Source organism: Emys orbicularis, chromosome 6 (genome assembly GCF_028017835.1).
Source record: "Emys orbicularis isolate rEmyOrb1 chromosome 6, rEmyOrb1.hap1, whole genome shotgun sequence".
NCBI lineage: Eukaryota > Metazoa > Chordata > Testudines > Emydidae > Emys > Emys orbicularis.
Genome location: NC_088688.1, coordinates 95,677,257 through 95,692,859, shown reverse-complemented (window position 1 = coordinate 95,692,859; position 15,603 = coordinate 95,677,257). Strand labels below are relative to the sequence as shown.

General features: G+C 43.7%; 1 protein-coding gene across 1 annotated transcript in view; it reads left to right on the top strand.

Annotated features, from left to right (window-relative positions):
* The window catches only part of APBA1 (amyloid beta precursor protein binding family A member 1), a 49,852-nt gene that overhangs the window by 22,926 nt on the left and 11,323 nt on the right, over positions 1-15,603 (top strand). Inside the window, exons 5-7 of the mRNA XM_065406527.1 lie at positions 12,621-12,653; positions 13,754-13,840; positions 14,352-14,537. Of these exons, the coding sequence (XP_065262599.1) occupies positions 12,621-12,653; positions 13,754-13,840; positions 14,352-14,537 (306 nt within the window). The remainder of the gene's footprint in view (positions 1-12,620; positions 12,654-13,753; positions 13,841-14,351; positions 14,538-15,603) is intronic.

Here is a 15,603-nt window from a genome sequence, read left to right as displayed (position 1 = left end):
CCAGGCAGCATGGAGGAGAAATACCTCATTTAAATGCAGAGGGGACAAAAGCTGGACTGGCGGGAGAAACAGGAGTAGATTAGGAGTCTACTGAGACAGAGAGAAATGTGACTCAGAGTTGAGGGGGGAGACTGAGACTGGTTGGGCAAGGGGACTGGGGTTGGGGATTGAGTACGGGTGGGCAGGCTGCGGCTAGGGAGGGAAGCTGTGGGGGGAACACTGAGGTCAGACTAATTGCTGAGGGTTAAGAGGGAGACTGTGACTGGCTGGACAAGGAGACTGGAACAAAGAGCCAGGGAGGGTTGAATCTGGGAGAAGGAGCTGGAGCAGGTCGGGAGGAGACTGAGACTGGATGAGATGAGGGAGTTGATGGGGAGACAGTAGGGAGGGAAGAAGAGAGAGAGATCAGATGAAGAGCCGGGAACTGGGACTGGCTAGGCAATGGGATTGGGAACAAGGAGTTGGAGTGGGAGGCGGGAACCGGGATTGACTGGGCAAGTAGATTTGAAGGAGGTGGGGAGGGGGAGAGACTTGAGAGCAGGAGTGAGAATGGGTCTCGGACAATGAGCCCAGAGGGGAAGACTCGGACTGGCTGAACAGTGAGACTGGGATGGCAGGAGAAGCCTGAGGAGTGGAGACTGGGACTGGATAGACAAGGAGATTGGGAGTGGGAGAAAGAGCCAGGGAATGGGTTTGATACAGGACAAGTGCAGATTGAAGGGGATGGGACAGAAGGGATCAAGCTACAGGGAATGAGCTGAAGAGTGTCTGCCCTAGAGCGCATTTCCCTCTGGAACGGAACCCAAGATTCTTCTTCAAGTGCTTGCTCATGTCCATTCCATTCTAGGTGTGTGCGTAGTTGCTACATGCACCGGTGCCGGAAGTTTTCCCCTCAGTGGTATACGTAGGGGACCGGCTCTGGCGCCTCTGGAGTGGCGCGCACATGCCGTGGTATAAGGGGCGCCCCCCCTCAGTTCCTTCTTACCGCCAGTGACGGTGCTGGAACTGCTCCTTGCCTTAGCAAGCGTTGCATTACCCAGTGGTTTTCTTCTGCATAGTATGTAAATAGTTGCTATTTACTGTAATAAGTGGTTCTTTTGTGTTTTAGTGTTAGTAGTAGTTAACTTAGGCCTGGTCTACACTACCCGCCTGAATCGGCGGGTAGAAATCGATCTCTTGGGGATCGACTTATCGCGTCTCGTCAGGACGCGACAATCGATCCCTGAATCGACGCGCTTACTCCACCAGCGGAGGTGGGAGTAAGCGCCGTCGACTGGGAGCCGCGGCAGTCGATTTTGCCGCCGTCCTCACAACAGGGTAAGTCGGATCTGATACGTCGAATTCAGCTACGCTATTCGTGTAGCTGAATTTGCGTATCTTAAATCGACCCCCCCCCCCTGTAGTGTAGATGTAGCCTTAGATAGTCCCGTTGGGACTTTTGCCCAGGGCCGGGGCATGCCCGGTTCCCCGGGCTTTAAGCCGTGCGAGCGCTGTCGGAAGCCCATGCTGATTAGCGACCCGCATCAAAGCTGCTTGAAGTGTCTGGGTGACATCCGCCCACATCAGCAACAAGTGTCGAATCTGCAAGAGTTTCAAGCCAAGAACCAAAAAGGAGCGGGACACAAGGTTGAGAGTGCTCCTCTTGGAGTCGGCCCTTGCGCCGGTCTGCGAGTCGCCGAAGTCACAGAGTGTGTCGTCATCGGTGCAAAGTGCACCTTCAGCACCGACTTCCTGATAGCGGTCCCAGTCGTCAGTACCGGCGAAGGGGCTTAAGAAGTGCCAGGACAAAGGGCACTCCCTAGCTCCACGCAGGGCGGAGGAGCACAGACCCCTGAGGGACAGAGACTCTCCGGTGCCCAGACTAGCACGGACATCCCCAGCGAGACCCTCCAATCATAGATCCCGGCATAGCTTGCAGGATTCCCGGTACTGGTCCCCCATGGGATTGCATTGCCGGCATGGGACCAAGGCGCACCAGTCCCCGGAGCGGCGCCGGTCTCCGAACAGGAGACATCGCTCCCCAGGGCACAGGTCTCCAATGGAGCCATGATGCAGAAGATCCCCGGCATCGAGGGGGACATCGCGGGATCCACAGTACCAACCGTCTTCGTCTAGGTGTCGCTCGTCGCCATCACGTTCCCGATCGCTGGACTCTCGGTACTACTTGAGGAGCTCTAGACGTCAGTTGCTGGATACCTGTTGCCGATCCTCCGAGCTCCACCGCCGGCCTCCGAGCAGCCATCGGTAGGATTCGGAGATCCGGTACCGGTCCTCCTGCAATGAGCGGCATGGAAGCCAGCAGGAGGAGGACTCTGAAGCCTCATCAGCACTGCGGTGGTCTCCGAGGCATCACTCACCCTCTTCAGACGAAGAGGAAGAGGCACCGGGCCCTTCGAGCCAGTCGCTCTCAGTCAAGCACGGAGGAGCTCCTCCGGTATTGCCAGTCAGTGCTTGGCCCCAAGGTCAGTGGCTTCCCCCATGGCAGTTCTGGAACCCACAGGGGTTTCCGCAGGCACATAGGACCTCATCCAGCACTCGGTGTCAGGCGTGTCAGATAGGAGATCGGCAACCGTCTGCTCCCCTCCCCCTGCATCGGATGCGGGATCAGAGCACAGTGCCCAGGAGCTTACTACCGGGGTGGCGGCTAACCCAGAGGTGGAGGTTGCACCCACCCTTCCCACGACCCCTGCCTCATCGTCTTCGCCCGACTTCCCAGTCGATGTCTCAGGATGATGCTAAGGCACTCCAGGAGCTGCTTAAGAGGGTGGCAGCAAGCCTGGGCTTACAGGCAGAGGAGGTTAGCGGAACCCTCTGATGGCCTGTTCGACATTCTGGCTGCGGTAGCCCCATCCAGGGTGGTGCTTCCTGTACATGAGGGGGTGGCAAAGCTGGTGAAAGCCCTCTGGCAAACCCTTTCCTCCCTCCCGCCCATTTCCAAGTGGGCGGAGAGGAAGTACTATGTCCCTGCTACAGGATCTGAATATTTGTACACTCGCCCTGCCCCAAATTCCCTTGTGGTATCTGCGGCCAACGAGAGAGAGAGACAGGGTCAACCCAGCCCTACTCCCAAGAATAAGGATGGAAAGAGGCTTGACTGGTTTGGGAGGAAGGTTTATTCATCTGCCAGACTCCAGCTCAGAGTGGCTAATGACCAGGCCCTCCTTGGCAGATATGATTTTAATGTTTGGGAGTCTATCGCCAAGTTTGCGGGCGTGCTGCCCGAGGAGTCCAAGACGGAGTTCCTGGCTATCCTCGAGGAGGGGAAAACGTGGCGAGGGCCTCCCTCCCGGCCATTTCAGATGCAGCAGACTCGGCCACGAGGTCCATGGCCACCACGGTGGCGATGAAGTGGGCATCGTGGCTGATGTCTTCTGGGCTGGCCGCGGAAGCCCAGCTCTCACTACAGGACCTCCCCTTTGACAGCCTGGCCCTGTTTGCAGAGCAAACAGACACAAAATTACATGGGCTAAAGGACTCCAGGGCTACCCTTCAGTCCCTTGGCCTATACACGCCAGCACCTGCTAGAAAGAGGTTCAAGCTGTAGCAACCTCATAGACCTGCCAGTCAGGCGAGATCGGAGCTTTATCATAAGAAGGGCAAGGGCTACAAGCGCCGCAAGGCCTACAAGTGCCGACAGGGCCACCAGGTGGGCTCAGCCTGACAGTTGGGTTCATCCTGCTTCCCTCGAGGGAACAAGCGGGCATTTTGAGGGTGCGCCCCAGGGCGACATCCCAGTCTTCAGACTGGCTCCTCCCCCTCTTTGTTTTGCCAATTACCTTTCTTTTTTCCTTCCCGCTTGCGCTGCAATAACTATGGACCGATGGGCCCTCGGCATGATGGCAGTGGGGTACACCCTGCAGTTTATTTCTGCCCCTCCCTCCCACCCCCCTTCCCTGGCCCTCTTCAGGGATCCTGCTCACGAGCAGCTGCTCAGACAGGTGGTACAGGCCCTTCTACAAGTCGGGGCTGTGGAGAAAGTCCCTGCGCATCAAGGGGGAAAGGGGTTCTATTCCCAGTATTTTCTCATTCTGAAGGCCAAAGGCGGTCTCCGCTCCATTCTGGACCTGCAAGACCTCAACAGATATGTCAATAAGTTGAAGTTTCGCATGGTTTCCCTGGTCTCCATCATCCCTTCCCTGGATCTGGGAGACTGGTATGCCACCCGCGATTTGAAGGACACCTATCTTCATATATCAATATTCCAAGGGCACAGACGTTTTCTGCGTTTCATGGTGGGGACCACTCACTACCAGTTTACGGTGCTCTCTTTTGGCCTTGAAATGGCACCAAGGGTCTTCACCAAGTGCATGTCGGTTCTGGCCGCTTACCTCAGATGTCGGGGTATCCAGATCTACTCGTACGTCGACGACTGGCTCGTCAAGGGCTGCTCCAGATCCCAAGTCCAGCACAGCGTCTAAGTGCTGCAGGACTCATGCCGAGTTCTGGGCCTGTTGATAAATAAGCAAAAGTCAACGTTAGTCCCGGTACAGAGGATCGAGTTCATCGGCGCAGTGCTGGACTCTACTGACGCCAGGGCGTTTCTGCTGCAGGATAGGTTTGACTCCACGTCAAAGCTAATTGCCAACCTCTTTGTGCACCCGATCAGCACAGCCAGAGTCTGTCTCAGGTTTCTAGGCTACATGGCAGCATGCACCTACGTGGTCTGCCACACAAGGCTCAAAATGCGGCCCCTCTAGCTGTGGCTGTGTTGCAGTCTACATGTCCGTGAACTCCTACCCGCCTCTGGTGGTACTGCTTGGGAGTCACCTAGAATGGAATGGACATGAGCAAGCACTCGAAGAAGAAAAGACAGTTAGTTACCTTTTTCTCGTAACTGATGTTCTTCGAGATGTGTTGCTCATGTCCATTCCATAACCCATCCTCCTTCCCCACTGTCAGAGTTCCCGGCAAGAAGGAACTGAGGGTGGGGGAAACTGGCAGCGCCCTTTATAACGCGGCATACGCGCGCCACTCCAGAGGGCGCCAGAGCCAGCCCCCTACGGATACCACTGAGGGAAAAACTTCCGGCACCGGGTGCATGTGGCAAGCTTACACACCTAGAATGGAATGGATATGAGAGATACATCTCGAAGAACACCAGTTACGAGAGAAAGGTAACTGTCGTTTCCTGAGTCTTGCTGTTCCTCTGCTGTGAGCAAATCTCTGTGAAACCCGCTGAAAAAGTGTGTGTCTAATCCCCCTCTAGCGCTAGTCTACATAGAGGATGACAACTTGCTGCTATTATCTGTTACTCCATGAGCAAAAGTGGCAGAGGTCTGTGTGGATCAAATGGTTCAACCTTTCAGGTGACTCGGTAGAATTTCTGTTTTTCTTTTTTGTTTTCCCTTCAGTTTTGCTTTTTTATAAACCTGGGACATTACACACACACAAACTATGTTAAAAGAACATAATTAAGGTTGCAAAAGTAAGCACTCAAAAGTTAGGAATTGCCAGAAATAAGATTGTCTGTGCAACCTTTATTTGCCCCCCTTTTGTGTATGCATTATGATTCAGTCTTTATTTATATGATCACGTATTATTTTTTCCACAGGACCCCTGCCTCATTCAGTGTTCAGTTTGAATGGTACACACTAATGAGCAGCTATTCAATATTTTGTTTTTTCCTTGTTGTTCAGTATATGGCCCTAGGCCTTATTTACTGTACACTATACAAATCTTTCTCTGAAGACAGAATTAATTTCCTCATGGATTTTTCTATGGCATTTATCCATACAGTATTTTAGTGCTTCACAAACATTATTTAATCTGTCTTCAAAACAGCCCTGTGAGATGAAGGGGGAGGTATTATCGCCATTTTACAGATGGGGACGTGAAGCACAGAGTGATTAAGGTCATAAGTATTCGCTAATTGTGGGTGCCCAATTTGAGACGCCTTAGGGTCTGATTTTTCAGAATACTTTGTCATAGCAGAAACTCTCATTCAGAGCATCATTCTTATGCCTTCCTACCCTGGGAAACGTTATATTTTTACTGCAATTTACAAATGGATGTGTCATGACCTCCCCCTTTCTGGGCACACTCCTTGTTCAACCGTGATGTGTCTGGGTTGCTGGTACAGTCCTTTTTCTCCTCTAACCTTCCTCTCAGGACACTTGCCCACAAATACTGGACAATCTTGGCTGCTTTTCTTAACTGTATTTTGAGGACCTTGCAGATCTCTTCAAAACCCACAATCTAGCTCCCCAACCTCCTCTCTGATCCTGCTCCCCCTTTCCCAGGAGCCAGACGACCACCCTTCAAATTCAAAACCAGAGTTCCAAACAAGACGTCTGGATGGAGCTTCTGTTCAGGAGTCCAAACCTATGTGTCTCTGTTCAGCCAGTGGCATATCTTCTTTTTGGCCTTCGTCCCATAGCATATCCCATCATGCAATTATGCTTAACGATGCTTATTCTATAACAACATCTCATCGTATAATTTCAAAATTAACATAGTTCCTTCTCCGCAGGATGGTTTTTTATTCCCGAGTTCTTAAGTTCTGTATTATATCTAATTTATGAAATTTTAAAATATTACATTTATTAGTGGTTGTCATTTTTAAAGAACTAGTCCCGTAGATATAATATTTGTTTCCTAGTGTTCTTATTCATAATTAAAATACAGTATTAACTATGGCCAAATTCTGCCCAATACCCCATACAACCCACTTGGTACTGAGGTACCTATTTGGCTTACCCATGGTGAACACCAGGCCCGGTATTTGTATGCCCAGCAGGTAAATAGGCACACAGTTACTCACTTTGGTGACATTTACTCGAGTGTCGAGGCCCACATAAAGGCTCTCATTCCATTTAAGACTCACTTAAGAATTTAACATGGGACCATGGGAACTTTCACAAGCTATGAGGTGAATTTCAGAAACCACTGGCTACTTGTACAGAGGGCTGACCTGCAGGGAACATATTATACCAGTGCCTCTATGGCTACTCTGGCTCCCTTTTTATTTCTAGGTGAAATTTAAAGTGGTGTTATTAACTACATAAAGCCCTAAGTTGTTTGGGTCTGAGATTCCTTAGAAATATTTTATCTTCCCTGGCTCTTGCCATGAAATCCTGGCTCATTTGTAGCTTCTCTGTGATAGATGACCCACCTGAATCTCTGCTGCCCATTTCTTTTGTGGTCATGGAAGGATTTGGCCCAAAATTTTGAAGTGTCATTTAGAAACTATTGTTAGTGTGTGTCCTGCTCCTCATTCCTTTTATAGCACTGACTGGTTTAGGGCAGTAAAGTGTTATGTGCACACACCGATACCAGACAGACAAAACAGCTTTTTAAAGATTTGATTAAAGTAGAAAAGCAAATGCATTGTGAACATCCTGTAGTTAACCTACATCCAGAACCTCCTAATGTCTTTTCCTGTTAAAAAGTGTAACAAAAGTTGTGAATTGATAGGCTTTTTAAAAAAAACTCAAGTGCCTGAAGTTAGGAACATAAATAAACGACCTGATTTTTCGAAGAGCTGAGCGCATGGAGCTCCCATTGAAGTCAGTGCTTCGCTTCAGGATCCCAGGTCTGAAAATGTTCTTTTTTGTTTAATGATCCTTGATAAAGTTTTCCTGTAGTAGAGAGAGGTGGATTTTGACCACACATTTTCTCAACTTGTCCTTAGATAGATTTTGCAGATCTCAGACATGCTTTTGCTTTGCTCATGTATCTTTCTTGTTGTATATAGAAATAATTTCTTCCCAGGCTTTTTCCCTTCTAAATTCACCCGGGTTATACAATTGAATTGCTTTAAAGATATTCATCTTAACATTGGTGACCTAGTGAGGTTATTGCTATTTACATGTAAAGGCACTTTTCCATTTACTCTTGTCCATCAATAGTCCATCATCTTATGATTACACAGAATGAAATATGGATCCATATTTCACTTTAATAATCCAGAAAAGCTCTCTCTAGATATAAAGAAAAGGAATTACATTGAAATCATCCATTTAAACATCTGGTTGACTAGGGGAGATTTTTAAAACAAAAATTATTTTAAAAGTATATTTAGAATTAATGAAAGGTACTGGGGCGACAACTCTGGAGAACGAAGTCTATTTATTCATAGTACAAAGGCAACATGAGGGGCTCTGATACAAGTGGTGAGCACAGCATACATGCTTGAGTAGGTAGATGGAATGTGAGCTGGTACAGTGAAAGCCTCCCCTTCTTATCCTATCATCCCTGTCCTGGGAGGACCATTTCTAGTGATGATAGGTCAGTTCAGTCCCTGTGGGGAAAATTCATCTTCATGTACCAAGCCTACGCACAACGTAAGCCCTCAATATAGAGCCTGAATGGAACTTAAGTGATACCCAGACTTTATGTGGGCCCTCTGCACAAGTATGAATTTCACTATGTTCATTAGTTTTCACATCACTTTGAGCCTAAGATGCGTTATATAAACGCTAAGAATTATTATTAATTCTTTGCTGAAAGGTAGTGTCAGCAAGGTGGTGGTTTTTGTGATGCGGACAGCTGTCCACTGAACTAGGTGGGACCATCCAGTAATATTTTTGTTGACCTCTGAATCTAAAGGTCCAGTTATGCAAAAACTTACTAGTAGTCAATGAGAGCTAGTCACAGAACTAAAACTACGGCAGGTGGGGTTTTCAAGATTTGGCCTTTGTTAGCCAAGACTTTCATTCATTACCAGAATGAGATAGAATTGACTGAGTGACCTAAGAGTTGAAAGGCTCTGTTAGTCCCTTTACTAATCTCCAGAGCTAGCCATCCTCCCAACCTAAGCAGATTGTAATTGTTGTTAACATCTGGAATAAGAGGATGAATCTCACAGCCTGGAGAAAAAACAGTGATTAATTGTTAGATTTCACCAGCAGATTTGATCTGTGTAGGAGGCCTGCACTTTTTTGAATACCAGTTGACCCCATTACGGAAAGGAATTGACACAATCCATATCTGAGGATAGTTTAAAAGCCTACCCATTATTATTTAAGTGCCATCAGTGTGCTTATAAGACATAGGAAGATGCAGTCTCTGGCACAAAGAATTTACAATCTGATATAGATATAGTGTTTATTAAAATGTGTACAGATATTGTTAGTCAATATAGCTGCAAAATGTATCTTTCTCTTAAAAATAATTGTAATGAATTTTTTTAATTGTAAACAAATCATAGATAGACCAAATACATCTCAATCAAATGAAATACTTAGAACTTGTCTTTCTTCAGTGTATTTATTAAATAATATTAAGTTTAGACTAAGGTTGTCTTATATTTTTGTTGTACTCATAGTGGTGTGAAAAGAACAGCTTGACTAATGTAGCTAGAATTACTTGTATAGTATGACTGAACTTGTCTGATACTGTTTCTTGCATAAAAGGCATATTGGTGTTATGTTTTCATGGACTTTTTTCCTTTGTTTAACAGCTACAGATTCCAGCCCCTTTCATGTTCACCTTCTCTGGAGTGTTAATCATTTCTTAAACATGAATGTGTGTTCCAAGCCATTACATTAGGGTTTTGTTAAATGTTTGAAAATAGTATTCCAAGAAGGTAAAATAAGACAGCGATCCTGGTGCTGCTCCCATTAAGTCAAGCACAGAATCACAAAGTGCATAAGAGGTTGCTCTGGCTCACCTCTCATGTACCGTATCTGCATTACCTAGTTCTGACTCAAGCAGATTTTTTTTCATTTCCCTTTGTGACTGGCATACTCCTTCTTTTGTGAGACCTAGTACCCTGCAGTATTGAAAAATTTTGACTGCAGAGACGCTAACATCAGGCAAATTAGTTGAAACAATAGTAAAGAATAAAATTGTCAGACACATGGAAGAACATAAATTGTTGGGCAAAAGTCAACATGGTTTCTCTAAAGGGAAATCGTGTCTTACTAATCTATTAGAGTTCTTTGAAGGGGTCAACAAACATGTGGACAAGGGGGATCCAGTGGACATAGTGTACTTAGATTTCCAGAAAGCCTTTGACAAGGTCCCTCACCAAAGGCTCTTACGTAAATTAAGTTGTCATGGGATAAAAGGGAAGGTCCTTTCATGGATTGAGAACTGGTTAAAAGACAGGGAACAAAGGGTAGGAATTAATGGTAAATTCTCAGAATGGAGAGGGGTAACTAGTGGTGTTCCCCAAGGGTCAGTCCTAGGACCAATCCTATTCAACTTATTCATAAATGATCTGGAGAAAGGGGTAAAAAGTGAGGTGGCAAAGTTTGCAGATGATACTAAACTGCTCAAGATAGTTAAGACCAAAGCAGACTGTGAAGAACTTCAAAAAGATCTCACAAAACTAAGCGATTGGGCAACAAAATGGCAAATGAAATTTAATGTGGATAAATGTAAAGTAATGCACATTGGAAAAAATAACCCCAACTATACATACAATATGATGGGGGGCTAATTTAGCTACAACGAATCAGGAAAAAGATCTTGGAGTCATCGTAGATCGTTCTCTGAAGATGTCCACGCAGTGTGCAGAGGCAGTCAAAAAAGCAAACAGGATGTTAGGAATCATTAAAAAGGGGATAGAGAATAAGACTGAGAATATATTATTGCCCTTATATAAATCGATGGTACGCCCACATCTCGAATCCTGCGTACAGATGTGGTCTCCTCATCTCAAAAAAGATATACTGGCACTAGAAAAGGTTCAGAGAAGAGCAACTAAAATGATTAGGGGTTTGGAGAGGGTCCCATATGAGGAGAGATTAAAGAGGCTAGGACTTTTCAGCTTGGAAAAGAGGAGACTAATGGGGGATATGATAGAGGTATATAAAATTATGAGTGATGTGGAGAAAGTGGATAAGGAAAAGTTATTTACTTATTCCCATAATACAAGAACTAGGGGTCACCAAACAAAATTAATAGGTAGCAGGTTTAAAACAAATAAAAGGAAGTTGTTCTTCACACAGCGCACAGTCAACTTGTGGAACTCCTTACCTGAGGAGGTTGTGAAGGCTAGGACTATAACAGCATTTAAAAGAGAACTGGATAAATTCATGGAGGTTAAGTCCATTAATGGCTATTAGCCACGATGGGTAAGGAATGGTGTCCCTAGACTCTGTATGTCAGAGGGTAGAGATGGATGGCAGGAGAGAGATCACTTGATCATTACCTGTTAGGTCCACTCCCTCTGGAGCACCTGGCATTGGCCACTGTCGGTAGACAGGATACTGGGCTAGATGGACCTTTGGTCTGACCCAGTTCGGCCGTTCTTATGTTCTTATGAACACAGTTAAAAAAATATGCCAACTTGAGGCATTATTTTAAGTTTTTTTATTTATGCAGCCGTTACTATTTCAGAGTAGTTTTATTTTCTCTGAATGCCAGTGACAATACTTTAAAGTAAAGATTTTATCATGAGCCTGTTCACATTGCCAATACCAGTAGTTTTCATTTACCAGACTTGAATATGTGTTTTAATCTGTAAAGGGTTACTGCAGGTGATGCTAAGATGTTTGATTTTGTTTGTAAATAAAGAGCAACATTTCAGTATCAACTGCTACTTTCAGATTGGTTTAAAGCACAACCTGCAGAGTTAATTTGTGAGCACCAAAGACAAATGTTCAGTGCATCTGTGCTTCACGGTTCCTGTTCTGGGGTCCTAATAGTTATTAGTAATGTATTTATAGATAAAGCCTGGCATAATAGACCACACAGCAAACACATTAAGTTAATTACATGTTACTACTGGAACTAAAATGGAAGTCTGCCAGCAAGGTGAGCATCATACTTGTCCAATAAGCAAGTCCACAAGATAAGTCACCAGAGTCCGTGGATTTTTTTTTTTTTTTTTAGTACATCTGGAGTTATTTGCAGAAGATTTATAAATTCTCGATTAATGGAGTGACAAGAATTATGATTATCACTGTGTCTCATTAGTAGCCTATAGAATCTCTTTTGATATTGAATACTTACATGTTAATACAGTAAAAAGCTCCACAACAGCCCACCATTTTCAGGTAGATCTTCTGGAGAGTATGCACCCCTACCCAGGGAAGATGTTTGGGTATATGTGAGTGGCATGGAAAATGTTCTTGTGCAATTGGCATGGGGAATCGTGGTCCCCAGATGCCTGAGTCTAATGTTAGTAAGCACGTGGGTGTGTATGCATTGGGGCGGATGGGTTGTTCAATTTTTTAGGACCATTTAACATTTTTGACATTTTTTCCCTTTATAAGTCTGTACGTACATGGAAAATTAAGTAACCTGAATCTAAGACCTTAAGATCTGAGAGAGTTTGAATATTAAGGCTCTGATTCTTCTCTTACTTACACCAGTTCTGCACTTGTGTAACTCCAATGACTTAAAAAGAGCGACTAGTGATTTGTACAAATGTAAATGAGAGCAGAATCTGGCCCTATGTTTTTAGCTTAGCTGTCTTTTTAAAAATTAAATAAAACTAATCCTTATTCTTTCTCTCTCTCTTCTGGAGCAGGTTTACTTTTTTAAACCTATTGTGTTAAACATGAAACTTTTTTTAAACCAGAACGAAAGAGAGACATCCAAGCAGAGACTAACCTAGACCAGTTACTAGACAAATCCTGGACATTAGTGTGTAGATCCCTGCTTGACTTGAGTCTCTGCAAATTCTTCTCTAACCATTCTCCTATCTCTGTTTATTCCATGCTAAGCAGATGGCCCAGAAATTAGCCAAAAGCAGGAAGAAGGTGCAGTACAACCTCCATCAGCTTGATGTTATGCTTGTTTATTTTTATTTTTATTCTATTTTGCCTTTCTTACTTTTGATTTTGTGTTTTTATTTTCTGCATCCAGCAAGTTTTTGTTCAGGTTTATTTCAGAGTCACCACACAAGTTGACATTTCCCAAAAATCAGTTGCCTGGTTGGCCATTTTTTGTTGCTTATCATTAGCCATTTCATGTTAGAACTAGGGTAAATATTGGATTTATCAAATGGAAACAGACAGAACCCAGAAATACCTACCAAATAAACAGGAATGACATGGTAAAGGTTTTAATTCTGTAAAATGGCATATTAAAAAGAAATTACTCTTATCCCTTTCTAAAGACTATTATTGGTTAACTTATAGATGTGTCAAATTGCTGGATGCAAAAAAAAAGTTTCCATATGTACACTCACTTTATACACTGAGATTACTAAAATATGAGTCAATTTTGTTCATGGAGTTCTTAGGTGTCGTGGAACAAATCTGATGCATTTTAAAGTACAAGCATTTGCTCTATATGTTTACAAATGTACATCTTCTGGAGTGGGTTAGTGCTTTAATATTCTGTTGTCTGACCATAAAGACCCTCTTACCAGAACTGCATTATAATTGCTTAATCTGCACCTGTTGTATACATTTTTTCTCACTAGCCTGAGCAGTCACTGTAATAATTAGCATCATATAGAAATCCTGCAGGCAAGAACTGCCCTTAGTTCTGTACATTGCTCATTCGAAAAGCCTTTTTTAATGTGGTATTCATGTTAAAATGAAAATCATTTTGATTTCCATGGAATGATTATACAATTCATGCTGCAGTGGGTTATAACTTCATTTGATCAGAAAGAGGATAGGGAGTTTGTATGGAATTAACAGTTTTACAAATAATACTGAATCTAACACACTTTCATCCCTATATATAGTTTCCATATCTTTGTGTTTATCTTTAGCTTCTGCAATTTAATACTCCGTTTTGCATTGCTGTTCTGGTGACTGTGTCTTTGTGCACCCCTGTTTGTGATCTAACATCATTATTAAGGCTGTTCTCTGATGCATTTGTTGACTCTAAACCATTTTATTTGCAGGCCCCAGAAGGTGAATCTCAGCCCATGACTGAGGTGGACCTCTTTATCTCTACGCAGAGAATAAAAGTGTTGAATGCAGACACACAGGTATAGGCAAAGATGTGCCCTTGCCAGGGTTGGATCTTGTCAGTATTGTAGTAGTGGTTCACTCTCTATTGAACTGTTATTGAAAGGTATCACAGTACAGCATTGCCGACAGTCTAGTGCCATTAATATGTCTGTTATCAGTGTCTCATAGATATTTTTCACTCTAATACTTAGAGAGTTTGGCTGAGGTAGCTGATTCCAAATTCTTAATTCTCTGTGTAGTGCACGTTCAAACCCTCTGAACTGGGTCTTTGTATTTGGAGTTTTTACCCAGTAAAAATAACAGCCATTAATTTTTTTTTTAAATGGGAATTTCAGTTCATTTGGTGGAACTGACACTGCTGGTTCCCTTTTCTTTCACATCTTTTCATACAGAATGCATAAAGTTAGCCTGTGTTTGTATATTTACTGCCAGTTGTTCTTACATTGTTAGTATCTATTTACATGATGTCAAAACCATGCTAAGCATTTGCTCGAAGCGAGCACTGATCTCAGGATTTCTCTCCCTCAGGAAACTATGATGGATCATCCGCTGAGGACCATTTCCTACATTGCTGATATAGGGAATATCGTTGTGCTGATGGCTCGGCGGCGAATGCCTCGATCTAATTCCCAGGACAATGTGGAGGCATCTCACCCCTCTCAGGACGGAAAGAGGCAATACAAAATGATTTGCCATGTCTTCGAATCTGAGGATGTAAGGAGTTATTTACTTGGTTATGCTTGAGAATATGAGAACCATTTGTCAGGATAGGATTGAAGTCTGTGGTTGATGGTCCTGTTTCATTTTTAGTTACATAAAAATAATTTATCTAAAAAGAGGAACTCTTCTGCCTTTTGCATATTGGGTCCTTTTGGTTGGTTGTCATCATTAAATGAGAAACGGTAGTGGCAGGGTATACATTGTCCATACTTATTCAATTTATGAAAATCTCAGTTGAATTTGTAGATTCAGGACCAGAGTCACCATTGTGCTTTACGCTGCTTTGAAAGTTGCAAAGCAGCTGTAAACTCATTTTAAGCAGCCAGTTAAACTGGGTTCATGACAATGTGAGGACTGTAGAAGGCAGGTTCTGTGGTCCACCACTAGATGGCATACTAAGTTGTCTCTGTTATCTACCGTTGGGTTCTCGCAGTTCTAGGCTCTGACATCTGGGGAAGATACATCAGTCCACACAATTCTCCAGTTTTATGTAATTTTTTTAACTAAGCTAAATAACTATAAAGAAAAAATGTAAAATAAAATTAAGCACATGGGCAAATCAAATTTAAAATAAAATTTGTTAATATCAAATAATAAATTAATCTTATCACGTTAATTAATACTGAATAAGACAACAATTTTGTGAACTTTATCTAGTAATTTGGGAAGTCAACATATCATGTTTAGCTGTCAGCCTGCAGAATAATAGGGTATTTTCAATTTCAGTGGCAACTGATATACTTATTTCAGTCAGATGACTGCTACAGGGAGGGTCAGATCACTCCTATATTGAAATTAATGTTTAGACTACAGCTCTTCTGCCAGTTAATATAGCCTGCCCCAATTATGAGTGGTTAGGTGATAATCTATTTATTTTCCCTGCCCCTTGAACATAGTTTATAGGAGACTTTCCAAAACAATTCAGAATAACACATCTGGTTACATTTTAGGTGAAAATAACACACCTCCCAACCCATAACATATATGTGTGTGAGATCTTTTAGACAGCGAGGTTATTTAAACCAAGGTCTGCTTTTAGGTCTTTGAGAAACTATTCCAT